The following is a 27411-nucleotide window of genomic DNA, read 5'->3' on the forward strand; positions in this document are numbered from 1 at the left end:
AAAAAAAATCAGCTAGGTATGGTGGCTCACGCCTGTAATCCCAGTACTTTGGGAGGCCAAGGCGGGTGGATCACCTGAGGTCGGGAGTTTGAGACCAGCCTGATCAACAGAGAGAAACCCCGTCTCTATTAAAAATACAAAATTAGCCAGGCCTGGTGGCCATGCCTGTAATCCCAGCTACTTGGAAGGCTGAGGCAGGAGAATCGCTTGAACCCGGGAGGCGGAGGTTGTGGTGAGCCGAGATCGCGCCACTGCACTTCAGCCTGGGCAACAAGAGCAAAACACCATTTCAAAAAAAAAAAAAAAAAAAAAAATTAGCCAGGCTTGGTGGCACATGCATATAATTTCAGCTACTCGGGAGGCTGAGGCGGGAGAATCGCTTAAACCTGGGAGGCGGAGGTTTCAGTGAGCCGATATCCTGCCATTGCACTCCAGCCTGGGCAACAAGAGCAAACTACTTCTCAAAAAAAAAAAGATAAAGATAAAAGATTAAAATCTGCTTAAAAAGTATTGTTCATGGCATAGAGCTACCATGACTTCTTTACAGACAATGTATCAAACACAATCAATGCAAGTCCACCCTGCCACCTACTGCTTGTATTCAGAGTGCTGCACAGGACATTTCAAGGAGAGATGGCTCTAACAAGGCCAGTATGCACACTAGTAAGACAGAGACAAAACACTTTTTCTTATTGAAAATTTATTTTTTTAATTAATTAATTAATTTTTTTTTTGAGACGGAGTCTTACTCTTGTTGCCCAGGCTGGAGCGCAATGGCGCAATCTCCGCTCACCGCAACCTCTGCCTCCTGGGTTCAAGCGATTCTCCTGCCTCAGCCTCCCAAGTAGCTGGGATTACAGGCACCTGCCACCACGCCCAGCTAATTTTTTGTATTTTTAATGGAGACGGGTTTTCACTATGTTGGCCAGGCTATTCTTGAACTCCTGACCTCAGGTGATCCTCCCGCCTCGGCCTCCCAAAGTGCTGGAATTACAAGTATGAGCCACCATGCCTGGCCTAAAATTTTAAAGTAGAGACGGGGTCTCACAATGTTGTCCAGGATGGTCTCAAACACCTGGGCTCAAGCCGTCCTCCTGCCTTCACTTCCCAAAATGTTGGAATTATAGGTGTGAGCCACCACGTCCAGCCTACTAAAAGTTTTTTTTTTTAATTTAATGCATCCCACTGAAAAAAGTTTTTTTTTGGTTTTGTAATTTGTTTGTTTTTGTTTTTGTTTTGAGACAGGGTCTCACTCTGTCACCCAGGCTGGAGTTCAGTGGCACAATCTCGGTTCACTGCAACCTCCGCCTCCCAGGCTCAAGTGATCCTCCCACCTCGGCCTCCTCAGTAGCTGGGACTACAGGCCCAAACCACCATGCACAGCTAATTTTTTTTTTTTTTTTTGAGACGGCGTCTTACTCTGTAGCCCAGGTGGGAGTGCAGTGGTGCAATCTCGGCTCACTGCAACCTCCACCCCCGTGGCTCAAGCGATTCTCATGCCGTAGCCTCCTGAGTAGCTGGGACTACAGCTGTGCACCACCATGCCCGGCTAATTTTTCTTTTTTGTATTTTAGTAGAGATGGGTTTCACCATGTTGCCCAGGGTGATCTTGAACTCCTGAGGTCAGGTGATCCACCCACCTCGCCCTCCAAGAGTGCTGGGATTATAGGCATGAGCCACTGTGCCTGGCTGCTAATTTTTGTATTTTTAGTAGAGACTGGGTTTTGCCATGTTGGTCAGGCTGGTATCGAGCTTCTAACCTCAGGTGATTCACCTGCCTCAGCCTCCCAAAGTGCTGGGATTACAGGCGTGAGCCACCCCAGCCAGCCATAATTTTTATTTTGAGGTGGAGTCTCACTCTGTCACCCAGGCTGGAGTGCAGTGATGCGATTTCAGCTCACCGCAACCTCTGCCTCCCGGGTTCAAGCAATTCTCCTGCCTTGGCCTCCCAAGTAGCTGGGATTACAGGCGCGCACCACCATGCCTGGCTAATTTATATATTTTTGGTAGAGATGGGGTTTCACCATGTTGGCCAGGCAGGTCTTGAACTCCCGACCTCAAGTGATCCACCCACCTTGGCCTCTCAAAGTGCTGGGATTACAGACGTGAGCCACCACGCCCAGCCTGAAAAAGTTTAAATAAATAAATAAATAAAAATTTGAGGGAAGTGTGCAATATTTACATAACTTTCCATTGGTACCACATAATTTTTAAATGTACTTGGATCTTAAATTGTTATTTTAAAATATTATTCTTAGGGCCAGATTTCTGTTTTTATTTTTACTTAACTGGCTTCCCAAGCATTGGTCATGAAACTGGGAGCCTTTATCAGACAATTGTTTCCTGTAGCATGCATGGAGAGTTGTCTCTCCATGTGAGAAGCAACTCTACGGAAATTTCTGTAATTTGGAAGGTTGATCCTTGTAACGTTTCTTGGGCCATCATTTAGAACCTTCATGAACCATTTAAGGGGTTCATGCTGTTTCACTCTGCAGGGCATTTCTCACTTTGAGGAATCCCTGTCTTCTGGCTGCTCCTAAATTGCAGCTGCTTCCAGAGATGCCTGTCTCTTTTTTCTAGGCTCTCCCCAGGGCCATCCGAAGTTAATTTTAGAGTTGGCTGGGCGCGCTCACTCACTTCGGGAGGCTGAGGTGGGTAGATGGGCTGAGCTCAGAAGTTTCAGACCAGCCTGGGCAACGTGGCAAAACCCCATCTTTACTAAATATACAAAGATTAGCAGGGCATGGTGGTGAGGGTGCCTGTAGTCCTAGCTACTTCAGCTGCTTGGGAGGCTGAGGAGGAAGGAGCGCTCGAGCCCGGGGAAATCGAGGATGCAGTGAGCCCAGATCACTCCATTGCACTCTAACCTAGGTGACAGAACAAGACCCTGTCTCAAAAGAAGAAAAAAAATTTTTTAAGGTTGCCATATGCTCTATATTTTAAGTCAGACCACCCCAAACAAACCTCCCAAATTTGGTGAAAATCAATCCAACCATTTTTAGTCATTCGATAATAGAAAAAGATAGAAACTTAATTTATAAATTTACCTTTCTTAATAAATAAGAATATAAAATTTAGTTTCTTAACAACAACAGAAGAACAAAAGACAAAAGACAACAGGAGAGATCATCCTGCAAACAGCATAAGTTAACAAGATGAAAGGTAGAAGCAGAAATGTCTATTGCAACCGTGTGAGAAATGATCAGCCCCTATAAAAGACTATAGTTCTGGGCCAGGTGCGGTAGGTGGCTCACACCTGTAATCTCAGCACTTTGGGAGGCTGAGGCGGGTGGACCACTTGAGGCCAGGAGTTCATGACCAGCCTGTCCAATATGGTGAAAACCCGTCTCTACAAAAAATACGAAAATTAGCTGGATGTGGTGGCGGGCACCTGTAATCCCAGCTACTCGGGAGGTTGAGGCAGGAGAATTGCTCGAACCCAGGAGGCAGAGATTGCAGTGGGCCAAGATCGCACCACTGCACTTCAGCCTGGGCGACAGAGGGAGATTCTGTCTCAAAAAAAAAAAAAAAAAAAAAAGGAAGGACTGTAGTTCTGATAGGTTTGGAAAGAGGAATGAACAGATCTGTGAAAAATGTAGGATACAGACCAGGCAAGTTAAGATTTATTAGATATGAGAAGGAAGGAGAGGCAAGAGAAATGTTAAGCGTCAGCTAGCTGTGCTGGGCACTGAATAGGCCCTTCATCTACATAAACATTTTTCTTTTTCTTTTCTTTCTTTTTTTTTTTGAGAGGGAGTCTTGCTCTGACGCCCAGGCTGGAGTGCAGTGGCACGATCTCAGCTCACTGCAACCTCTGCCTCCCGGGTTCAAGCGATTCTCCTGTCTCAGCCTCCAGAGTAGCTGGGACTATAGGCACGCGTCATCACGCCCGGCTAATTTTTGTATTTTTTTAGTAGAGACGGGGTTTCACCATATTGGCCAGGCTGGTCTCAAACTCCTGACCTCGTGATCCGCCTGCCTCGGTGTCCCAAAGTGCTGGGATTACAGGCGTGAGCCACCGCGCCCATCATCTTTTCTTTTTTTTTTTTGCGACAGTCTCCCTCTGTCGCCCAGTCTGGAGTGTAGTGGTGAGAACTCGGCTCACTACAACATCGGCCACCCGGGTACAAGCGATTCTCATGCCTCAGCCTTCTGAGTAGGCGGGATTACAGGCACCCACCACCACGCCTGGCTAAATTTTTGTGTATTTTTAGTAGAGACGGTTTCACTATGTTGGCCAGACTGGTCTCGAACGCCTGACCTCGTGATCCACCCGCCTCGGCCTCCCAGAGTGCTGGGATTACAGGCGTGAGCCACCGCGCCTGGCCCTCTTCTGGTACTTAAGAAAAACCTGTAATCCCAGCTACTCAGGAACCTGAGGCAGGAGAATCGTGTGAACCTGGGAGGCGGAGGTTGCAGTGAGCCAAGATCGTGCCACTGCACTCCAGCATGGGTGACAGAATGAGACTCCGTCTCAAAAAAAAAAAAAAAAAAAAGTACCAGAAGGGTTGGTACCTAGAAAGAAATTAATCTACAGAGTGGTGAATTATGTTGGATTTTAGGCACATTAGGCCTAACCCAACACAACCTCCTCTAGGGGCTCTTACCCCTTCCAACAAATGGCCTAGAATTCTTTTCTGTCCAGGGGTCAGGAAAAACAAAGTTGAGAAGAAGTTTGTTAACGTTCTCTGAATGCTTTAAAAGGGGAAATTTGCAACACTAAAGAACGGATTGGAGGGGAGGTAGGTTTGGAGGAAGAAGGGGGTGGGGCCCTGAAAAGGCTTCAAGGAGCTGCTCTGAGCTGAAAGGGGCTAAGGATCTTCTTGGAGAACTGGGGCATCTGACTGGAACACCTACGAAAGCTTAAGCAATGAGGTTGTGCCCTTCTTGCAGTACAAGGCTGCAAATTATCCAAGCCAAGGGCAGAAATCTCAATGTCCTTGTTACTCCATATGGCCTTGGGGTTCTCCCATGGCCCTGCAGTAAAGAGCTGCTAGGTCCCGGAAAGGCTGTGGCAGTGGTGGGGTTGGGGTTAAGGATAATCCCACTCCTTGGCCAGTGGATGGACAGTCACCCATGTCTCTACTGTGGACCACAGGACAGCGAAGGCACCAACCGGCAGACAAGTCCCAGGTGGGAGCGAGTATAAGGATGCGTCTCCTTTTCTTCCTTCTAGAGGGTAACTAGGGGGATATGGAGGGAACATGCACGGTGGGAGGTTGAGGATTGCCACATTCGTTTCATGAGTTACTGTTTGCTGATGGGGTCCTGGGATTCTGACTGAGATCTGTAATCCTGAAGCCTTCGCACTCTTCCTGGCAGATGGCCAGTGTTTCAGTATTGAGTTTGTAAGGGTGCTATTTATGAGGCAGGAAAAGAAAAAAAAATGTGTTGTTGTGTTGCACCGCAGGGCTATCAAGTGTGACCCCAATATATTTTTTTCTTTTTCTTTTTTTTCTTTTTTTTGAGACTATAAATCTCACTCTGTCACTTAGGCTGGAGTGCAGTGGTGAAATCACAGCTCACTGCAGCCTTGACCTCCCACCTCAGCCTCCCAAGTAGCTGGGACTCCAGGCACATGCCACCACTCTTGGCTAATTAAAAAAAAAAAATTTTTTTTAGAGACAGGGTCTCCCTATGTTGCCCAGGCTGGTCTCAAACTCCCTGGCTCAAGTGATCATTCTGCCTGGACCTCCCGAAGTGCTGGGATTACAGGTGTGAGTCACCACACCCAGCCTACCACAGTATTTCTTAAATCTCAGTGGCCAGACCTGGGATAAGTTGCTATTCAAAAGCAGCTTGTAGTTTTTTGTTTTTTTTTTTTTTTGAGACAGAGTCTCGCTCTGTCACCAGGCTGGAGTGCAGTGGCGTGATCTCAGCTTACCGCTACCTCTGCCTCCCGGGTTCAAGCGATTCTCCTGCCTCAGCCTCTCGAGTAGCTGAGATTACAGGCACGTGCCACCACGCCCAGTTAATTTTTAGTAGAGATGGGGTTTCACCATGTTGGCCAGGATGGTCTCGATCTCTTGACCTCGTGATCCACCTGCCACGGCCTCCCAAAGTGCTGGGATTACAGGCATGAGCCACCGTGCCTGGCAGAGCTTGTAGTTTTCTGATTTATGTGTTGTTTTTTTTTTCTTAACTTGGAAAAAAAAATTGTTCTCTTGGGATGTATGATTTGTGTTTAAATGAAGACTGCTCTTTTATTTGGGAGAATCCTCTTCCAGTACTTGAGTGAGCTTCTTGGTTTGGCAAAGGCAAAAGCCCAACTCTCATAGTGAGTGGAAGGGACAGACGTAACTGAACTGCTCTGCACAATAATGCCAATGACTGTCTATTGTTAATAGGAGTCCTGACTCTGATTGCATTTATAGGGAGTCCAGCCTGAAATAGTCGGGGTAGAGGTAGAGGGAAAAGTCCCTTCTGTTGGCAGCTTGCCAAAGGTGTTAAGAGTAAAGGGATGGCCTTGAGGTGAAGGGAATTCCTTTGCGAGACAATAGGCCAGGGACTATAGATGCTGCATAATCTAACAGCCACTTCTAAGTCTTCTCAGCTTTGTAATGCCCCAAACTTTCAGCAACAGCCTGGTTGGTGTTTGCTATGCTTAGGGGAATAAGGGAGGCGGGTGTGTCCACACTTAGGATTTGCTTCCATCCTCTAGGATATGACCCCAGCCCCCCAGGCCAGAGTGGTGGTAGCTTCAGGTGTGTGGCTGGTGATTCCGAAGCTCTAGGGGGTGGCTTGCAGCAGAATTCTGGAATGCTACACATATATATATATGTATTTAATTTGTTTTTTTTTTATTTTTTGAGACAGAGTCTCACTCTGTTGCCTAGGCTGGAGTGCAGTGGTGCAATCTCCGCTTACTGCAATCTCTACCTCCCAGGTTCAAGCGACTCTCCTGCCTCAGCCTTCCAAGTAGCTGGGATTACAGGAGTGTACCACCATGCCTGGCTAATTTTTGTTATTTTTTTTTTAGTAGAGATGGGGGGTGGTCTCACCATGTTGGCCAGGCTGGTCTTGAACTCTTGTCCTCAAGTGATCCGCCTGCCTTGGCATCCCAAAATGCTGGGTTTACAGGCGTGAGCCACCACACCCGGCCTGGAATGCTGTCTATTGAGGAAAGGAAGAGGCTGTACTGGGGAGTGCCAGCGTTGAAGTTCAACCAAGTGTAAAACTCTGGCCTTAACTGAATCACAAGTAGGAAACAGGTTAATCAGGAATGGATTTGTGGGGCATGAAAACCTTTGAGGATTCTCAGGATTGTTTGGAAGAGGGGACTGGATTTTCTACCACTAAATAGGGTGGGATTTGTTTTACAGTTGATAATTTTTTGATGGGGTGCCTCAGGGTCCCACTCTGTCACCCTGGCTGGAGTGCAGTGGCGTGATCACGACTCACTATAGCCTCAACCTCCTGGGCTCAAGCGATCGTCTCACCACAGCCTACCAAGTAGTTGGGACTACAGGTGCGTGCCACCACACCCGGCTAATTTTTGTATTTTTTGTAAAGATGGGGTTTTACTATGTTGCACAGACTGGTCTCAAACTCCTGGGCTCAAGCTATCTGCCCACCTCGGCCACCCAAAGTGCTGGGATTAAGGGCAGGAGCCACCGCGCCCGGCCTGTAGTTGACAATTAACTAGAAGTGTGACCTTGGAATTATAGAGGGAGAGTAACGAGACTCTTTACTTACTAGCCCAGGGTAGAGACATTAGTGGGCCGCAGGTTTCATCCTTAAATTTCTGTGAAGCCTTTCTTGAGGACATCTGCCCTTTCCTTCTCTCCCTCAGTGTGTGGTTTTCCTTTCTCTGGCTCCCACTGCACTCTGCACACATCTTTATCACAGTAACCACTTACGGTGTATTGTAATTTGTAATTATCTATGTACATGTCTCCAAGTAGACTGACCTCAAGGGCCAGGGACTGGCGCTGGTACTTAGACCCCGGGTTCAAGTTCCAGCCACGTCTCTAGCTAGTTTTGTGATCTTAGACAAATAACTTAATCGCTCTATGCCTCAATTTCCTTGACTTATGAAATTGGCATAAGACTCTCTGTCACATGCCATTGCTGGGCATATTAAGGTGACAATGCGTGAAAAGTACGAGGCAAAAGGTAAGTGCAAAATAAAGGGCGCCTAAAACGGTAAACGTGTGTTAATTAACCCGATCTACCTTTACATGTGCACTCAGCAAACACTGAGTCCTCTGGGACCCCGGAACGCCTCCTCCGGAGTGGAGCAGCCTCACAGGTGGCCTGTGGGCCTTGTCCCACGGGCCGGCTCGGGATTGGCTCCGCCGAAGAGAAAACCCTGCCGACAGCCCTTCTGATCTCGTCAGCGATTGGGCCAGGACCGTCCCACAATTACTCTCGTTGCTGGGCTCGGAAATAGGGAGCGGTGCTAGGTTGCGCGTGCGCAGATTGAGAATGGAGCTTTCCGGTCGGGCGGGAGGAGGTGACGTCAGGAGCGGTGGCGGGTGGGGGCCTCTGGTAGCCCTGGGGACGCTGTATCTGTGGGCTCTTGAATCGCGTCACAAATCAGCGACCGAACTCTGGCGGCGGTGGCTGAGACGGCGAAGGCGGCAGCGGCGGCGACAGCTCTGGGGTTTGCGTCTCGGGGTGTGTCGGCCGCCGCTGCTGCTCGGGCCTGGTATGTACAGATGGCTGGTTAGGATTCTCGGCACCATTTTCCGTTTCTGCGACCGGTCGGTGCCCCCTGCCCGGGCCCTCCTGAAGAGGCGGCGCTCAGACAGGTGAGACGCAGAGGGGGCTGAGCGCCAGCCTGGCCTTACCCCCTCCCCCACAGCGGGCTCCTCGGCCGTGATAGCTTTGATTCAGCCAGGCTCACCCGAAGCAGGTCGCCGGGATCCTAGTGACGTAGTCGCTCCCGCCAGGCTGTGGGGAGGCAGCTCCTGATGAAGGAGGAGCTGGTCGTCTTCGTAGCGGCCGGTGATGGCAGGGTCTTTGACATTCTTGTCAGAGGCCAAGCTGGTTGCTGATAACAAATGGGGCTTTGCCGCTCTTAGGCTGAACGCTGACATTGAAGGAATACTGTCTTTGTTGTGGCGCACTGTTTACAAAGCACCCTCGCAAGTGTCATCTGCAGACATTAAGTGCAGTTAAAGGAAGTGAGATTCATAGCTTGCCCAAAGCCGTTTTGACTGTGAGTACTGTCCTTGCAGCAAGAAACAGCACCTGTTTTGTTCTAAAACAGCTGTCAAACAGTCTGTGTGTTTGGGGCCAGAAGGGTTTTGTGCTTTAGAATTAGTGAATGAGTAAAAAGGCTTAGGTGCCTCACTCCTTTAAAACAATCACTAGTCTGTACTCTTAAATTCGGTTAAAATTTGGGGGAAACTCAAAGCTGTTCTTTTCTTTTTTTCTTTTTCTTTTGGTTGAGACGGAGTCTTGCTCTGTCGCCCAGACTGGAGTGCAGTGGTGCGATCTCGGCTTACTGCAGCCTCCGCTCCCCCGGGTTCAAGCGATTCCCCTGCCTCAGCCTCCCAAGTAGCTGGGATTGCAGGTGTGCACCACCACGCCTGGCTAATTTTTGTGTTTTTAGTAGAGATGGGGTTTCACTGTATTGGCCGGGCTGGCCTTGAACATATCCTGACCTCAAGCGATCTGCCCACCCCAGCCTCTGGAAGTGCTGGGACTGCAGGCATGAGCCGCTGCAGCCAGCCCCAAAAGCTATTATTATTTAGCATCTACTCTTTGGAGTGTCCCATTTTATTGTATCGACCTCCTTACCTAAAAATCTGGAAAATAAAATACTATACAAATTCTATGCCCCCTCCCCAACTTTAGTGATCAAGTGTTAATTTCTTTTTCTTTTTCTTTTTTTTTTTTTTTGAGACGGAGTCTCGCTCTGTCCCCCAGGCTGGAGTGCAGTGGTGCAATCTCGGCTCACTGCAAGCTCCGCCTCCCGGGGTCACGCCATTCTCCTGCCTCAGCCTCCCGAGTAGCTGGGACTACAGGCGCCCGCCACCATGCCCGGCTAATTTTTTTTTTTTTTTTTTTTGAGACAGAGTCTCATTTTGTTGCCTAGGCTGATGTGCGGTGGCGCGATCTCAGCTCACTGCAACCTCTGTCCACTGGGTTCAGGCGATTCTCCTGCCTCAGCCTCCGGAGTAGCTGGGATTACAGGCGCCTGCCGCTGCACCCGGCTTATATCTTTTGTATTTTTTTTTAGTAGAGACGGGGTTTCACCATCTTGGCCAGGCTAGTCTTGAACTCCTGACCTCGTGATCCACCCGCCTCGGCCTCCCAAAGTGCTGAGATTACAGGCGTGAGCCACAGCGCCCGGCCACGCCCGGCTAATTTTTTTTTTTTTTTTTTTTTTTTTTTGAGACGGAGTCTCGCTCTGTCGCCCAGGCTGGAGTGCAGTGGCGCGATCTCGGCTCACTGCAACCTCCGCCTTCCGGGTTCACACCATTCTCCTGCCTCAGCCTCTTGAGTAGCTGGGACTACAGGCGCCCACCACCACGCCCAGCTAATTTTTTGTATTTTTAGTATAGACGGGGTTTCACCGTGGTCTCGATCTCCTGACCTCATGATCCGCCCGTCTCGGTCTCCCAGAGTGCTGGGATTACAGGCGTGAGCCACAGCGCCCGGCCCTCGCCCGACTAATTTTTTGTATTTTTTAGTAGAGACGGGGTCTCACCGTGTTAGCCAGGATGGTCTGGATCTCCTGACCTCGTGATCCACCCGCCTCGGCCTCCCAAAATGCTGGGACTACAGGCGTGAGCCGCCGCGCCCGGCCGTTAATTTCATTTTTTTAATTAAGCCTCAATGGCAAGAAAAGTGGAAGAAGTGTTCATTTGTGGGAGCTTGAGAGAACAAGATGTCTAATACATTAGTCTGAGAATGCAGGTTATTGATGAGATTGGTTGTTGGCTAAATTGCATCGTGTGTTCCAGAGATGCATGGTTTTGCCTTATTTTTCTCTCCTATCTTTCCGTCGGGTTGATGTGAGGATCATTTGAGAACGTGGTGTAAAGTGCCTAAACTGATGCTTAATGTATATAAGGGTAGTATTTGTCTGTCCTACCCTGGGGCCTTTTTCAGAGTCTGGTGCATGATAAGCACTTGGTCCCTATTTATGGAATAAGGGAAAGCTAATTTCCTCTCCTTTGTCCTCTCTTTGATGTGAATCCCTGCTAGTCAGTGGAACATGGTTTGGCGATCAAAACCTTGATCTTTACTATACTTTAGGTTCACATCCTTAATCCAAAACAACGCTTCTCAGTGTAAACCAATTTTCAGTCAAAATGAAGCCCTGCAGGGCTTGTTGGAATGTATAAAGTTATGAGCTGAATGGAATCCTGGGATCTCATTCTATTCTTTTTTTTTTTTTTTGCATGTGTGAATATAATTGATCATAAGGGTTCAGAGAGATGATGAGTAATATACTATGACCCTTTAACATTCTGGACATCTGGGTCCTGAAACTTTCCTCAATTCCAAAGTTCTTTATTACCACCGTAATGGAGTTTGCGTGATACAAATGAAATTAAATATAACACTTGATTAAGATTTGTCTTTTTTAAGTTGTAGAACAGTTTTTTTTAACTCCCTTACACACACACAAAAGAAAAAACAATAAAAAAGAATTGTCTTTTAAGGCTGTTCATATTAATACTGTCACCTAAAGTAAAAGATGGCTTTCTTTGGGGATCATTTTCAAAAGGAAATTGCTTGTTTGTTGTTTTTAAATCATTTCTGGAGCGAAAGAGAAAATACTAGTCCTAAACTCTTACCTGGGTTGATTTACTAGCTAAGTGACTTTGGCCAGTTTTAAGTTTGTTCTTTAACCAGATGGCAAATTATTATTTGGTAAGAAGTTTGGGTCTCTCTCAAATAGTTGAAACTGTAGCAGTGAGTCTTCGGATGTGAAAAGCCTACTATAGAATAGCATTCTCTCTTTTGTTTTGCTTTTATTTTTAGTTTTATTTCTTTTTAAGACAAGGTGTCACTCTTTTGATTAGGCTGGAGTGCAGTGGCATGACCTGGGCTCACTGCAGCCTCGACTTCCTGGGCTCAAGTGATCCTCCTGCCTTAGTGTAGCTGGGACCACAGTCACTTACCACCAAGGCTGGCTAATTTTTTATTTATTTTTGTCGTAGAGATGAGGTCTTACTTTGTTGCCCAGGCTGATTGCCCAGGCTGATATCAAACTCCAAGGCTCAAGCGGTCTCCCCCTCGGCCTCCCGAAGTGCTGGGATTACAGGCGCGAGCCACTGCGTCCCACCAACGTTCTCTTTCAAAACATCAGTTGGATCTCATTTTATGACAAAGTGATAGAAGGGGGATGTGTTATTTGAATAGTAAGTTTACTTACAGAAATGAATTGTGTTATTTGAATAGTAAGTTTACTTACAGAAATGAATGTGTGTGTAAATATCTATATATATATATTTTTTTCTTTCTCTTTTTCAGCACTCTGTTTTCTACAGTGGACACTGATGAAATACCAGCCAAAAGACCAAGATTAGGTACTGAATATAAATTTTAAAAATTCTTAGTATTTAAATAGGAAAAATATATGCATGGAACAAAATTCAAAAGGTAAAAAGTATGTGGTAAAAAGTAAGTCTTGGCCGGGCACAGTGGCTCACACCTGTAATCCTAGCACTTTGGGAGGCCAAGGCAAGTGGATCACCTGAGGTCAGGAGTTTGAGACCAGCCTGGCCAACGTGGCGAAACCCTGTCTCTACTAAAAATACAAAAATTAGCTGGGTGTGATGGCAGGCACTTGTAATCCCAGCTACTCGGGAGGCTGAGGCAGGAGAATCGCTTGAACCTGGGAGGTAGAGGTTGCTGTGAGCCGAGATGGTGCCGCTGCACTTCAGCCTGGGGCGACAGAGCAAGACTGTGTCAGGCAAAAAAAACAAAAAACTTAAGTCTCTTTCCTGGCCAGACGCGGTGGCTCAAACCTGTAATCCCAGCACTTCGGAGGCTGAGGTGGGAGGATCACTTGAGGTCAGGAGTTTGAGACCAGCCTGGCCAACATGGTGAAACCCTATCTCTACTAAAAATTAAAAAATTAGCCAAGTAGTGCACACCTATAGTCACAGCTACTTGGGAGGCTGAGGCAGGAGAATCGCGTGAACCTGGGAGGTGGAGGTTGCAGTGAGCCGAGATTCTGCTACTGCACTCCAGCCTGGGTGACAGAGCGACACTCCATCTCAAAAAAAAAAAAGAAAGTCTCTTTTTTTTTTTTTTGAGAGGGAGTCTCGCTCTGTCACCCAGGCTGGAGTGCAGTGGCACAATCTCTGCTCACTGCAACCTCCACCTCCCAGGTTCACGCCATTCTCCTGCCTCAGCCTCCCGAGCAGCTGGGATTACAGGCGCCCGCCACCACACCTGGCTAATTTTTTTGTATTTTTAGTAGAGATGGGGTTTCACCGTGTTAGCCAGGATGGTCTCCATCTCCTGACCTCGTGATCTGCCCGCCTCGGCCTCCCAAAGTGCTGGGGTTACAGGCGTGAGCCACCGCACCCAACCCAAGAAAGTCTCTTTCCTGTCCCTTTCTTACCTTTTCTAGAGGTAACTACTGTTACCAGGGACTTGTCTAATCCTTGCAGGTAAATAAGCCTAGGTGTAGACTATGCATTTTAAAATTCTAAATCATTCTACAAAGAAAAGATACTTCTTATTTATTTATTTTTTGAGATGGAGTCTCGCTCTGTCACCCAGGCTGGAGTGCAGTGGTGCAATCTCGACTCACTGCAACCTCCGCCTCCCGGGTTCACACCATTCTCCTGCCTCAGCGTCCTGAGTAGCTGGGACTACAGGCGCCCGGCTAATTTTTTGTATTTTTAGTAGAGACAGGGTTTCACCATGTTAGCCAGGATGGTCTGTCTCCTGACTTCGTGATCCACCTGCCTCGGCCTCCCAAAGTGCTGGGATTACAGGCGTGAGCCACCGCGCCCGGCCCTACTTATTTTTAAGGAAGAAATGTTGTAAATGTTTCAAACTGAGGTGACTGTTGTTCAGATGGCTGAGGGAACCCATCTTACTTTTCTATTTTTTTTTTTGAGACAGGGTCTCATTCTGTCACCCAGGCTGGGATGCAGTGGCGTAATCATGGCTCACTGCAGCCTCCACCTCCCTGGGCCCAGGTGATCCTTCCATCTCAGCCTCCCAAGTAGTTGGTTGGGCCTAGAGGCACGTTATCACACCTAGCTAATTTTTGTATTTTTTTGTAGAAACAGGGTCTTGCCACATTGCGCAGGCTGAAAATAGGCAGCAGTGGCATTTTGAAAGAATACTCCTGTCTTTAGGAACCGGTAATATTTCTTTTCTTTTCTTTTTTTTTTTTTTTTGAGACAGGATCTTGCTCTGTCTTGATCTTGTCATCAACAATTTTTTTTTTTTAATTTTGTAAGAGGCAAGGGTATCACTCTGTTGCCCAGGCTTCAGTGCAGTGGCACGATCGTAGCTCACTGCAGTCTCAAACTCCTGGGCTCACACAGTCCTCCTGCCTCAGTCTCCTGAGTAGCTGGGACTATAAGCCCGTACCATCACACCTGGCAAATTATTTCATATGTAGATACTGGGTCTCCATATGTTGCCCAGGCTGATCTTGGAACTCCTGCCCTTCTAAGGTGCCGGGATTATGGATATGAGCCACTGTGCCCAGCCAAGTCTTTTACTTCAGTATATCTGAATGGATAAAGAAAATAAAAGTAGATTAAAGGAAAAAGGCATGGTAAAATACTATAATAATATATTCCTCTTTCTCAAAAATGATTATAAATTTGGGTCTACCTCCAGATGTGGTAATTGAGTATGGACATATTTGTGTTAATATTTTGTTTAAATTCAGTGAGTACTTATTGAGCAAGTCTCAGTGCTAACCAATGTGTTAGGTTTTACAGAAAATACAAAAATTAGTAAGACAGGGTCTCCATTTTTTTTTTTTTTTTTTTTTGAGATGGAGTCTTGCTGTGTTGCTCAGGCTGGAGTACAATGGCACAATCTCGGCCCACTGCAACCTCCGCCTCCCGGGTTCAAGTGATTCCCCTGCCTCAGCTTCCCAAGTAGCTGGGACTACAGGTGCCCACCACCACGCCTGGCTAATTTTTGTATTTTTAGTAGAGACAGGGTTTCGCCATGTTGGCCAGGCTGGTCTCGAGCTCCTGACCTCAAGGGATCCACCCGCCTTGGCCTCCCAAAGTGCTGGAATTACAGGCGTGAGCCACTGTGCCTGGCCTGGGTCTCCATTTTTAAGGACCTTATATGATTATATGGTAGGGGTTATAAGACAATCACATAATAATGCTAATGTCAATGAAAATATAAAAAATAAACAAAGATAGTAGCAAAATCCTATCCAATTTTCAGCTCATCGAGTCTCAGTAAATGTTTGCTGGAGTTAGTATGAGTTAGTATGTTAGCCCAGGTCTTGAAGGGGATGGATAGGATATCAAAGGAGAGCAATAGGAAGGAAAAATATTCTAGGCAGAGGGAATAGTATGGGAAAGTTGTGCAAATTCAAGAAATAACGAATAGAGCTCAGGGGAAAAAAATGGCTGAAGACAGGTAGATCAAATTATCATTTTGTTTTGTTTTGTTTTGTTTTTTAATAGAGACAGGGTCTTGCTATATTGCTCAGGCTGATCTCGAACTCCTGGGCTTAAGTGATCCTCTCACCTTGGCTTTCCAAAATGCTGGGATTACAGGCATGAACCACCATCCCCGGCCAAGGATTTTCGAATGACAGGAATTTATACTAAATTCATTAGAACAGTATTTCCCAAAGCACAGGATAGATACCAATTTGGGAAATGATTTTAGGGGATTCAACATTCACAGCATTATGTAACATTTGAATGATGATTATGTACTAAGAAAGGTGTATCCTTTTCAGTTATTTATTTGAGGTGCTCACATTCTGTTTATTTCAAACAGAAAAATCTTGATTTAATGCTAGTATATCTTCAATACTTGTCTAATATATGCTAATCTCCCATTTTTTTAACAGGCCCAACTATAACTTAGTATTATTGTGTTTTCTTTTTTTTTTTTTTTTTTGAGACAGAGTTTTGCTCTCGTTGCCCAAGCTGCAGTGCAATGGTGCGAACTTGGCTCGTTGCAACCTCCACCTCCCAGGTTCAAGTGATTCTCCTGCCTCAGCCTCCTGAGTAGCTGGGATTACAGGTGCCCGCCACTATGCCCGGCTAATTTTTGTATTTTTAATAGAGATAGGGTTTCACCATGTTGGCCAGACTGGTCTCGAACTCCTGACCTCAAGTGATCGCCCGCCTCGGCTTCCCAAAGTGTTGGTATCACAGGCGTGAGCCACCGCACCCGGCTGTGTTTTCATTTCTTTATAAGGCAGGTGATGTTGGCTTTACGTATACAGTAGTAATTTAAAATTATCTTTTTTTTTTTAAGCCAAAAAAGGAAGTCAGTTTTAAAGAAATAGCTTGTACTTGGATGTGGCTAAAAAAAAAAAAAAAAAACAAGAACACAAACTTTGGTATTACAGAAGTTTTCTGACTTAATTATTTAGGATAATCATCTGTTTTATGGATTCTATGTTAAGGATCACTTATTGCATCATTCCCATTAAATATGTAGTATGATTTTCTGAATGGCAAATTGTAGAAGGGAATCTAAACCAAAGAGTAAGCAGTGGGTAGCAGAGTTTGTAAAGGCCTGTAAAGTGCTGTCCAAGAGAACTTCCTGCAGTGATGACTGTTGAGCACTCGAAATATGGCTAGTTCAACTGAGGAACTGAATTTTAAACTTTATTTGATTCTAATAAAACTTTAAGTTAGGTAACCATATCTGGCTACTAGCTACTGTGTTGGACAGTACAACTCCATTGGTTGCTTTTGAGAAAAAAAAAAGCAAAGCAAGGGTAAAAGAAAGAAGACCTCAGAATTTCAGGCTCATGATCTTTTTTTTTTTTTTTTTTTGAGACGGAATCTCGCTGTGTCACCCAGGCTGGAGTGCAGTGGCACAATCTCGGTTCACTGCACCCTCCACCTCCCAGGTTCAAGCGATTCTCCTGCCTCAGTCTCCTGAGTAGCTGGGATTACAGGTGTGCACCACCACGCCCAGCTAATTTTTATATTTTAGTAGAGACAGGGTTTCACCATATTGGCCAGGCTGGTCTCGAACTCCTGACCTCAAGTGATCCACCCACCTTGGCCTCCCAAAGTGCTGGGATTACAGGTGTGAGCCACCGTACCTGGCTCAGGCTCATGACCTTAAAGGTGAAAGAGATTTTAAGAGATCTATGTAGTCTAGTTTCAGGAAAGTAATGTGATCTTTTCCCCATTTTACAGATGAGGCAGGCCTTCTGTTTTTTAAAAAAATCAGTGAGATCTTTTGACATAATCTCAGGGGCATACCCAGATTTTGATAACATTCATAGGAAAATAAATATTATGATATTGTTTAGTAGCCACAATTTGCTATGTTACCAAGAGGCTTCTTGTCCTCTAGAGTCTGGATGACAGACTGTGGATTAAGCATCAATCGCTAAAGCTCTTTTTCTCCTCCTTAGAAAGCGCAGCAGAGTGGGTACTATCCCTCAGCAGTATTAGAGGGGGATAACCTGGAATTCTCTGATCCCTAAAATGAAAAACAACTCATTTGCATAGTTTGGTACTTATAACTATTAGCAAATTACTCAAATTGGATTGTGCTTTACCTGGCCATTACTTTTTCCCTTTTGTTATTCCCCTATGTTTCTGGAAAGTATTTTACATGTTCTGGAGCACTGCTTAAAAGCTACCATTGCAGTCTATCTTTCTCTAAAGCAGAATGGCTAACGTGATGTTCTGTTTTTCTCAAACTAGCATCTTCAAATACCCTTAATTAGGACATAGGAAATTATAGAAAGCTTACATCAGATATATAGAAAGTGAGAAAGAGGTAGTGTAATAAAAGGAGGAAGTGAGGAAAGCACTGAAACCTACCCTTTCATTTTATTTTTGGTGGCAAGGAAGGGTGAGTCTGAGGTTTTTTTTTTTTTTTTTTTTTTTGAGACAGGGTCTCCCTCTGTCACCCAGACTGGAGTGCAGTGCCATGATCTCATCTCACTGCAACCTCCACCTCCCGGGTTCCAACGATTCTTCTGCTTTAGCTTCCCAAGTAGCTGGAATTACAAGCATGTGCCACCAGGCCCTGCTAATTTATTTATTTATTTTGAGATGGAGTCTCACTCTGTTGCCCAGACTGGAGTGCAGTGGTACCTTCTTGGCTCACTGCAACCTCCACCTCCTGGGTTCAAGCGATTCTCCTGCCTCAACCTCCAGAGTAGCTGGGATTATAGGTGTGTGCCATGACGCCCAGCTAATTTTTGTATTTTTAGTAGAGACGGTTTCGCCATGATGGTCAGGCTGGTCTTGAACTCCTGACCTCAAGTGATCTGCCCGCCTCTGCCTCCCAAAGTGCTGGGATTACAGGCATGAGCCACCGTGCCCTGCCTAAGATCTTCTAACACATCTCCACTAGAGGGATAGTCTTGTTCTATCTTAGATGTTTAAAAGGTGCATATTTTAGGCCAGGTGCAGTGGCATACACCTGTAATCTCAGCACTTTGGGAGGCTGAGGCAGAAGGATCACTTGAGCCCAGGAGTTCCAGACCAGCCTGGGCAACATAGTGAGACCTTGCCTCTACCAAAAAATCAAAAAAATTAGCCAGGCATGGTGGTGCATGCCTGTGATCCCAGCTACTCAGGAGACTGAGGTAGGAGGATCACTTGAGCCTGGGAGGTTGAGGCTGCAGTGAGTAGTGATCATGCCACTGCATTCCAGTCTGGGTGACAGAGTAAGACCCTGCCTCAAAAAAAAAAAAAAAAAAAAACTGCATATTTTATACTTTACTTAGCCAACATATAATAGGGGCTTAGTAAATAGTTGTTTAGGGCAACTACAGTATATTGTTACCTGCTTGGGAAATAAGGACAAGCTAGTGAGACTATGACAGTGCTTCCTGTAGAATTCTGCCGTACTTGGTGGCTATATGCTCCTTGTTGTTTAATCATGCCCTCATCTCTGTGGTAAAAATTTATTTATTTATTTATTTGTTTATTTTTTGTGAGATGGAGTCTCATTCTGTCGTCCAGGCTGGAGTGCAATGGCACGATCTCAGCCCACTGCAACCTCTGCTTTCCGGGTTCAAGCGATTCTCCTGCCTCAGCCTGCCAAGTAGCTGGGACTAAAGGCGCACACCACTGAGCCCAGCTAATTTTTGTATTTTTTTTAGAGACGGTATTTCACCATGTTTGCCAGGCTGGTCTTGAACTCCTGACCTCGTGATCTGCCTACCTCGGCCTCCCAAAGCGTTGGGATTACAGGCGTGAGCAACCACGCCCAGCAAAAATTTATTTTATATATCCTGGAGAACTCTGCTTAAAAGCTGTCATTTCAGAACATTTTGTGTATGTGTGTGTGTGTGTGTGTGAATCAGTATGGATTTGCTAAAGTGATGGTTTTATGTTTTTATATTCAGATGTTTTATTTAAAAAACACAATTACAATACTGGCATTCCAGTTATTCAGTTAGAAAAATTTTATTTATTTATTTATTTATTTATTTATTTATTTATTTTGAGATGGAGTCTCACTCTGTCGCCCTGGCTGGAGTGGAATGGCGCGATCTTGGCTCACTGCAACCTCTGCCTCCCGGGTTCAAGCGATTCTCCTGCGTCAGCCTCCTGAGTAGCTGGGACTATAGTCGTGCACCACCATGCCCAGCTAATTTTTTGTATTTTCAGTAGGGACGGGGTTTCACTGTGTTAGCCAGGATGTTCTCAATCTCCTGACCTCAAGTGATCCACCCACCTTGGCCTCCCAAAGTGCTGGGATTACAGATGAGAGCCACAAGTCTGGCCCAATTTTTTTTTGAGATGGAGTTTCGCCCTTGTTGCCCAGGCTGTAGTGCAATGGCACGATCTTGGCTCACCACAACCTCTGCCTCCCAGGTTCAAGCGATTCTCCTGCCTCAGCCTCCTGAATAGGTGGGATTATAGGGATGCGCCACCACGCCCAGCTAATTCTTTGTATTTTTAGTAGAGATGGGGTTTCTCCATGTTAGTCAGGCTGGTCTCGAACTCCTGACCTCAAGTGATCTGCCCACCTCGGCCTCCCGAAGTGCTGGGATTACAGGTGTGAGCCACCATACCCAACCTAGAAAAGGATTATATTTATAAATACCTTTTTATTTCAATGGTTGAAAATAGGACTTTTTTAAATTTTTGTTTTTCAGAGACAGAGTCTCACTCTGTTGCCCAGGCTGGAGTGCAGTAGCACAATCACAGCTCACTGTAGCCTCAACCTTCTGGGCTCAGGTGATCCTCCCACCTCAGCCTCCCAGGTAGCTGGGACTACAGGCGTGTGATACCATCCCCAGCTAATTTTTTGTACAGATGGGGTTTCTCCATGGTGGCCCAAGCTGGTCTCGAGCTCCTGGGCTCAAGCAATCCTCCCACCTCAGCCTCCCAAAGTGTTGGGATTACAGGTGTGAGCCACCACACCCAGCAAATAGAACTTTTGATAAAAATTGAGAGAGGCTTTTTCCAAGATATCATTTTGTTTTTTAGCTGGAAGTTTATTACTTTATATTTACAGTTTGTTGACACTTTCTAGATTGCTTTATTCACCAAGTGAAAAACAGTCTCTACAATGCTGCCAGCTTATTTGGATTCCCATTCCAGCTGACCACAAAGCCCATGGTAACTTCTGCTTGTAATGGAACACGGAATGTGGCCCCTTCAGGAGAGGTCAGTGGGGATGAGACTCCATTAGGAATACTGATCTTAGAAAATTCTCTCTTTGAGAGTTAATGTGTATAATTACTTTTTTCCAGAAATATTTGTATATTTATTAGCTGTGCTATAAAGGCCAAGAAATTAAAGGTTAATAAAATGAACATTTAAAACGCGTTTATAAAGAGCTAAATATTATTATATATGCTTTCTTATTTAAGTATGTACAAAGAAACTAGAATTGTTATTTCTACATCATTTTGTGAGTCTTGACAAATTAAACCTTAGGTCTTATTGATGGTATCTCTTCTGTGAGCTACCTAAGAAAAAGTTATCTTTTCATAATAGAAACTTACTTAGATGAGAAAATTTAGATGCTACAGAAGTGATTCTGTTTGATTTTAAGGTATTTTCGAACTCTTCATCTTGTGAACTGACAGGTTCTGGATCCTGGAACAACATGCTGAAACTGGGTGAGGTGGTCAAAAATATTTCTGTTTCCCCCTACCTCCTTCTGCCCATTTTTTTCCTATATTTTGAAAATATGAAAGGAAAACACTGATTTGGATTGGGATGAGAAAGAGATTCTTTCTACCATTCTAAAAAGCAAATAGCTTTTCTTCAGAATTGTTGTCTTTGAATTTACTGTTGTTTTTTGTTTGTATTATCAGTGTCCTCAATGTGACTTAGATGAAGGTCATATTAAAAAGGTTCATTCATTTAAAAAAAAAAAAGCAAAACATTTCCTGAGAACTTACTCTGTGCCAGGTGCTGTGCTAAGTTATTAAGAATAACAAAATAATAAAACCTTATTCCTGTCCTTTAGGAGTTCATCATCTAGTTGGGGAGCAGCCTTAGGTTCCCAGTTATCACAGTTTTATGGACTAGGGACTTCCATGTCATCCTTAGATCCTGAAGTGGAATTGTCATTAATATATATATGCACTATACAAAATGCTATGGTGGGGAAAAGTAGGAAGAAGCCGGAATCCTGCAAAATAGTTGTGATGTCTGCCACTCAGGAAGGCTTATAAAGTTGCGGGGGAAGGAAGTTAGGGAAAATGAGCTTAGAGAAGTTGTAGGTTTAAAATTCAAAAGTGGAAGAAGTTAAGGAAATGATAAAAGCCTTAGAGTTGTGCTTTTCAAACTTTTTAAAAAAGTACCTCTAGGAGTAGAGAAAAGCAAAGGAGAACAAATACATACCCCTGTGTCTGAGAAGCTAGTTCCTAAAAACTTGGAACAAAGATGATATTTCTTTTTCTTTTTTTCTTTTTTTTTTTTTGAGACAGAGTTTCACCCTTGTTGCCCAGGCTGGAGTGCAATGGGGCGATCTCGGCTCACCGCAACCTCTGCCTCCTGGGTTCAAGCGATTCTTCTGCCTCAGCCTCCCGAGGAGCTGGGATTACAGGCATGCGCCACCACCCTGGCTAATTTAGTATTTTTAGTAGAGACTGGGTTTCTCCATGTTGGTCAGACTGGTCTTGAACTCCCGAGCTCAGGTGATCTGCCCACCTCGGCCTCACAAAGGGCTGGGATTACAGACGTGAGCCACCATGCCCGGCCCAAAGATGATATTTCTTTGAAGGCTTTTATTTCATTTAAAAAGTTAATATAAATTGAATTTTATCATCTGTTTGGAATATTTGTTTAGAATTGTTTACCATTAAGATTGACATATATGAGGGATGGTAGATTTGTGCCTGAGATGCTGGCACTACTGTGTTTCTGTGGGTTTTGTGTAGTCTAGTCAGAGAAGCCCAGGTGTTCCTAGGGCAGGTTTCTTGTGTAAAGAGGTCCACAATCTGTTATCTGCAACCCCTGGGAGCCAGATGTGTTTGGGAATTCAGAATTTTTCATATTTTAGGTATGTTACCAGCCAAACGTATGGCTGGTTTGAATTTGAACAATTTACTCCAATTGATTAGATTACAGAGAGTTATAATCTTTGAGTTCTTCGTGGCCTCTTAACAGTCCCATCAAGCAAAATAAGCAAAGCCTGCCAGTGAATTCTGTTATTACCTATCTGAGATCAAAAACAAACTAAGCCCTATTGCTTTCCTTTAACTTCTACAAAATTTGTGCTAGACTCCTGTGCTATTAATAGACATTGAAAAACAAGATGTTGATTTAGCTCTATGATGTAGGTTGCTCACAGACTTTTTTCTTTCCTTATGCAGACTGTTTGAAGGTGATTTTTCATTTCACAATTACAAATGCATTTTTTAAATAGGTAATAAATCTCCTAATGGAATAAGTGACTATCCAAAGATCAGAGTGACAGTAACCCGAGATCAGCCACGCAGAGTCCTGCCTTCCTTTGGGTAAGTGTTAAATTCTTTCTGTAAATGGAAACTTAGCATTTATTAGGTGCTCATTCTTGCTAGGCAGTCTCACTTTTGTTCTATTATGTAGTCCTGCTAAGCGCTCTGAGGTTAGTAACTTGCTGAATGTCATGCAGCCAGTGAGAGACTTGAACTTAGTAGGAGTGTGTTATGTTTTCTTTCTTTTTTCTTTTTTTTTTTTTTTTTGCGATGGAGTTTTCTCTGTTGCCCAGGCTGGAGTGCATTGGTGCGATCTTGGCTCACCGCAACCTCTGCCTTCCAGGTTCAAGCAATTCTCCTGCCTCAGCCTCCTGAGTAGCTGGGATTACAGGCACCCCTGCACCATGCCCGGCTAATTTTTGTATTTTTAGTAGTTATGGGGTTTCACTATGTTGGCCAGGCTGGTCTCGAACTCCTGACCTCAGGTAATCCGCCCACCTTGGCCTCCCAAAGTGCTGGTATTACAGGCATGAGCCACCGCACCTGGCCTTACATTTTCTACTGTATTATATGCCCATAGCATCTGATTTTGAAAACTGTTTTAGAAAGAATTGCCACTTACTTTATTCTCAACTTAAAAATATAATTATACATACAGAAAAGTGCTGAAATTATAAGTGTACATGGCCTGGTTAATTTTCATATACTGTTCATATCCATCAGTTCTTTAAAATGTTATTATTAATAGTTTTCTTCCTTCCCTTTGTAGAATTTTTATTGCTTGGACATTAGACCTTCTGGATTGATCTAATTTTCCCATATATTCTCTCCTTTTGTTGTTCTTGCTTTTTTTTTTTTTTTGAGATGGGGTCTTGCTCTGTCACCCAGGCAGTTTGGTGGCACAGTCTCGGCTCACTGCAGCATCCGCCTCCTGGGTTCAAGCAATTCTCCCACCTCAGCCTCTTGAGTAGCTGGGATTACAGGGGCGTGCCACCATGCCCGGCTATTTTTTGCATTTTTAGTAGAGACAGGGTTTCACCATGTTGGCCAGGCCAGTCTCGAACTCCTGACCTCAGGTAATCCACCCACCTCAGCCTCTGAAAGTTCTGGGATTACAGGTTTGAGCCACTGCACGCAGCCTTCTTGCTCTTTTTAAAACCGTTTTTTACTAATTCTTTCTTGACTGTCAGTTTTTAAGTTAGAAAAGTTCTCCCCCTGCCTATTCCCAATGTTTTTTTTCTTTCTCTAAGCATCTTGTTCTAAGGATGCAAAATCTTTCCTTATCTCTCTAAAGCTGTTTATTATTTTAAAATATGTTTTGAGTGCTCCTTTCTGGTTTATGCCCTCTCCCTCTGTGTTTGTTTATTTTGGTCTGATCTTTGAAGTTAGAGTCTTGATTCAAGTACTTGGTACTCCTTGGCTATCCACTTATATTTAGGAATGAGAAACTAAAAACTAGCACCCTCTGGAATTGAATAAATGGCTGATTGTAGGGCTAGGAAAGAAAGTATAAAGTGAGTCTGAACATCTTGTGCCAGAAAGTAAAGGAGTGTTCAAAAACTGGGCATGCCACCCTGACAGAGGAGGAGATTTCACAGGGGCTTTCACTGGCCAGATGGGATAATTTAAACATCAAAATGAATAAAGACAGGGACTCAGATGCTAATAAATAAATATATAGTGTTGAGGAGGGATAGATCTTTATAGTAGAATGCCAACTAATAAGTGTGGAAGGAATGATAGAATTAGAAAATCACCATTTTGTAACTGTCTTGGTAATAACTGATATGGGCAGGAATCATCAATTGAGCCAAAACTAATAAATACAAGTTTGCAGCCTGGCCAACATGGCGAGAAATCCCGTCTCTACTAAAAATAGAAAAATTAGCTAGGTGTGGTGGCACGCACCTGTAGTCCCTGCTACTCGGGAGGCTGAGGCAGTAGAATTGCTTGAACCCGGAGGCAGAGGGTGCGGTGAGCTGAGATTACACCACTGCACTCCAGCCTGGGTGACAGAGTGAGACTCTGTCTTAAAAAAAAAAAAGAAAGTTTGATGAGGCACTGGTATTTACATAAACTCAAAATATCTCCTTACACATTACTTTTTTTTTTTTTTTTTTTTTTGAGATGGAGTCTTGCTCTGTTGCCCAGGCTGGAGTTCAGTGGCATGATCTCGGCTCACTGCAACCTCTGCCTCCTGGGTTCAAGTGATTCTCCTGCCTTAGCCTCCCGAGTAGCAGGGACTACAGGGACGTGCCACCATGCCCAGCTAATTTTGTATTTTTGGTAGAGATGGGGTTTCACTATGTTGGCCAGGCTGGTCTCGAACTCCTGACCTCAGGTGATCCACCCGCCTCGGCCTCCCAAAGTGCTGGAATTACAGGCGTGAGCCACCACGCCCAGCCCACATTACTTATTACTTACAAAGGGAAAAATAAAGTGGAGAAGCACGACTGACACCACCTTAACCAAGACATCAAAGTGAAATTGCCAGCAGTTGGACAAACTGACATCATGGCATTCAAATGTATTGCACTGAGAAAGACATCATAACTAAATGCAGCATTCCTGCAAAAATGATAGACTCTAATCATGAGAAAGCTGGTTAAACTGAAATTAAGGTCCATTCTACAAAACCATAGGCCTGTATTCATTAAAAAGATAAAGAAAAGCTGAAAAGTTGTTTCAGACTGAAGGAGATGAAAGATACATGATAACTAAATGCATGCAATGTGAGATCCTGGATTAGATTTTAGATGGGACAAAATTGCTATGACGGTTATTTTTTAATAGCTTTAGAGATATTTGAATATGGGCTACATATTACATTGTACTATTGCAAAAGTTCCTGAATTTGGTGATTATATTGTGGTTATATAAGAGATGCCCTTGTTCTTAGGAGATACAGAGTTAGTTAGGGGTGAACTTATTCTCTAAGCATTTAATGCTGTTTCCCTGTAAGCACTGCTTAGGTGCATTGTCCACATTTTGAAATGTTGGTTTTCATTTTCATTCAATTTAAAATATTTTCTAGGCCAGGTGTGGTGGCTCACACCTGTAATCCCAGCACTTTGGGAGGCCGAGGCGGGCGGATCACTTGAGGTCAGGAGTTTGAGACCAGCCTGGCCAACATGGTGAAACCCCATCTCTACTAAAATACAAAAATTAGCTGGCCATGGTGGCACACACCTGTAATCCCAGGTACTCGAGAGGCTGAGGCAGGAGAATCACTTGAACCCAGGAGGCAGAGGTTGTAATGAGCTGAGATTGGGCCACTGCACTCCAACCTGGGCGACACAGTGAGACACCGTCTCAAAAAAATAAAAAAATAAAAAAGTAAAGAAATATTTTCTAATTTCTGTTTTACTTCCTCTTTGACCTGTGATTTAGAAGGATAGAAATATGTTGTTTAATTTCCAAATATTTGGGACTTTGCAGATATCTGTTATTGATTTCTAGTTTAATTCTATTATGGTTAGAGAATATGCTTTGTATGATTTCATTTCTTTTAAGTTTTTTAATGTTTGTTTTCTGGCCTAGAGTATGGTCCAGTTGGATGATGTTCCATGTACACTTGAAAAGAATGCATATTCTGCTGTTGTTGGGTAGAGTGACCTAAATGTCAGGTCAGCTTGGTTGATAATGTTTTACAGGTGTTAGTGATTTTTCTGTCAACTTTTTTATTGATTGATGAGTCAGGAATTGAGTTTTCTACCATAATTGTGGATTTCTCTATTTCTCCTTCAGCTTTGCTAGTTTTTGCTCCATGTTTTTTTGTCTTCATATATTTTGAAGCTCTATTAGGCGGATAACCTGACCTAGATTCACCAGTTGTTATTCTGTTACATTTGCTTTCTCATTCTCTCATATATACATATTGTTTTGAACCATTTGAGAGTCTTTGATTCATGTCCCTTTAATCCTAAATAGTTGAGTCTGTTTATTTTTTTCTTTTCTTTTTTTTTTGAGATGGAGTCTTGCTCTGTCTCCCAGGCTGGAGTGCAGTGTCACGATCTTGGCTCCCTGCAACCTCCGTCTCCTGGGTTCAAGCAGTTCTCCTGCCTCAGCCTCTCGAGTAGCTGGGACTACAGGCATGCATCACCATGCCCAGCTAATTTTTGTATTTTTAGTAGAGTTGGGGTTCCACCATATTGGCCAGGCTAGTCTTGAACTCCTGACCTCGTGATCCACCCACCTCAGCCTCCCAAAGTGCTGGGATTACAGGCGTGAGCCACCGTGCCTGGCCGAATCTGTTTATTTCTTAAAAATAGGGCATTCAAGACCGGGTGCAGTGGCTCACACCTGTAATCCCAGCACTTTGGGAGGCTGAGGCAGGAGAATTGCTTGAACCTGGTAGGTGGAGGTTGCAGTGAGCCGAGATCGCGCCATTGCACTCCTGCCTGGGGGACAAGAGCAAGACTTCG

The 27411-nt window shown here is 44.5% G+C and overlaps 2 protein-coding genes across 9 annotated transcripts in view; one reads left to right on the forward strand and one right to left on the reverse strand.

Moving 5' to 3' along the window:
* The window catches only part of LIPH (lipase H), a 74777-nt gene extending 66399 nt beyond the window's left edge, over positions 1-8378 (reverse strand). For 4 of the 5 annotated variants that reach the window (XR_008524104.2, XM_054553104.2, XM_054553103.2 and 1 more), the window contains exon 1: positions 8175-8320. The gene's annotated coding sequence lies outside the window, so the exon portion shown is untranslated. Of the gene's footprint in view, positions 1-8174 lie in introns of all 5 variants that reach the window. The other variant, XM_063722586.1, reaches the window with a different exon arrangement.
* SENP2 (SUMO specific peptidase 2) overlaps positions 4781-27411 on the forward strand; it is a 48087-nt gene continuing 25456 nt past the window's right edge. For 2 of the 4 annotated variants that reach the window (XM_054550205.2, XM_054550204.2), the window contains exons 1-5: positions 8572-8753; positions 12436-12491; positions 20608-20741; positions 21133-21199; positions 22957-23047. In XM_054550205.2, the coding sequence (XP_054406180.1) occupies positions 8653-8753; positions 12436-12491; positions 20608-20741; positions 21133-21199; positions 22957-23047 (449 nt within the window). In that variant the 5' untranslated portion in view covers positions 8572-8652. 4 annotated transcript variants of the gene reach the window in all.

The sequence above is a fragment of the Pongo abelii genome, chromosome 2, assembly GCF_028885655.2.
Source record: "Pongo abelii isolate AG06213 chromosome 2, NHGRI_mPonAbe1-v2.0_pri, whole genome shotgun sequence".
Lineage (NCBI taxonomy): Eukaryota > Metazoa > Chordata > Mammalia > Primates > Hominidae > Pongo > Pongo abelii.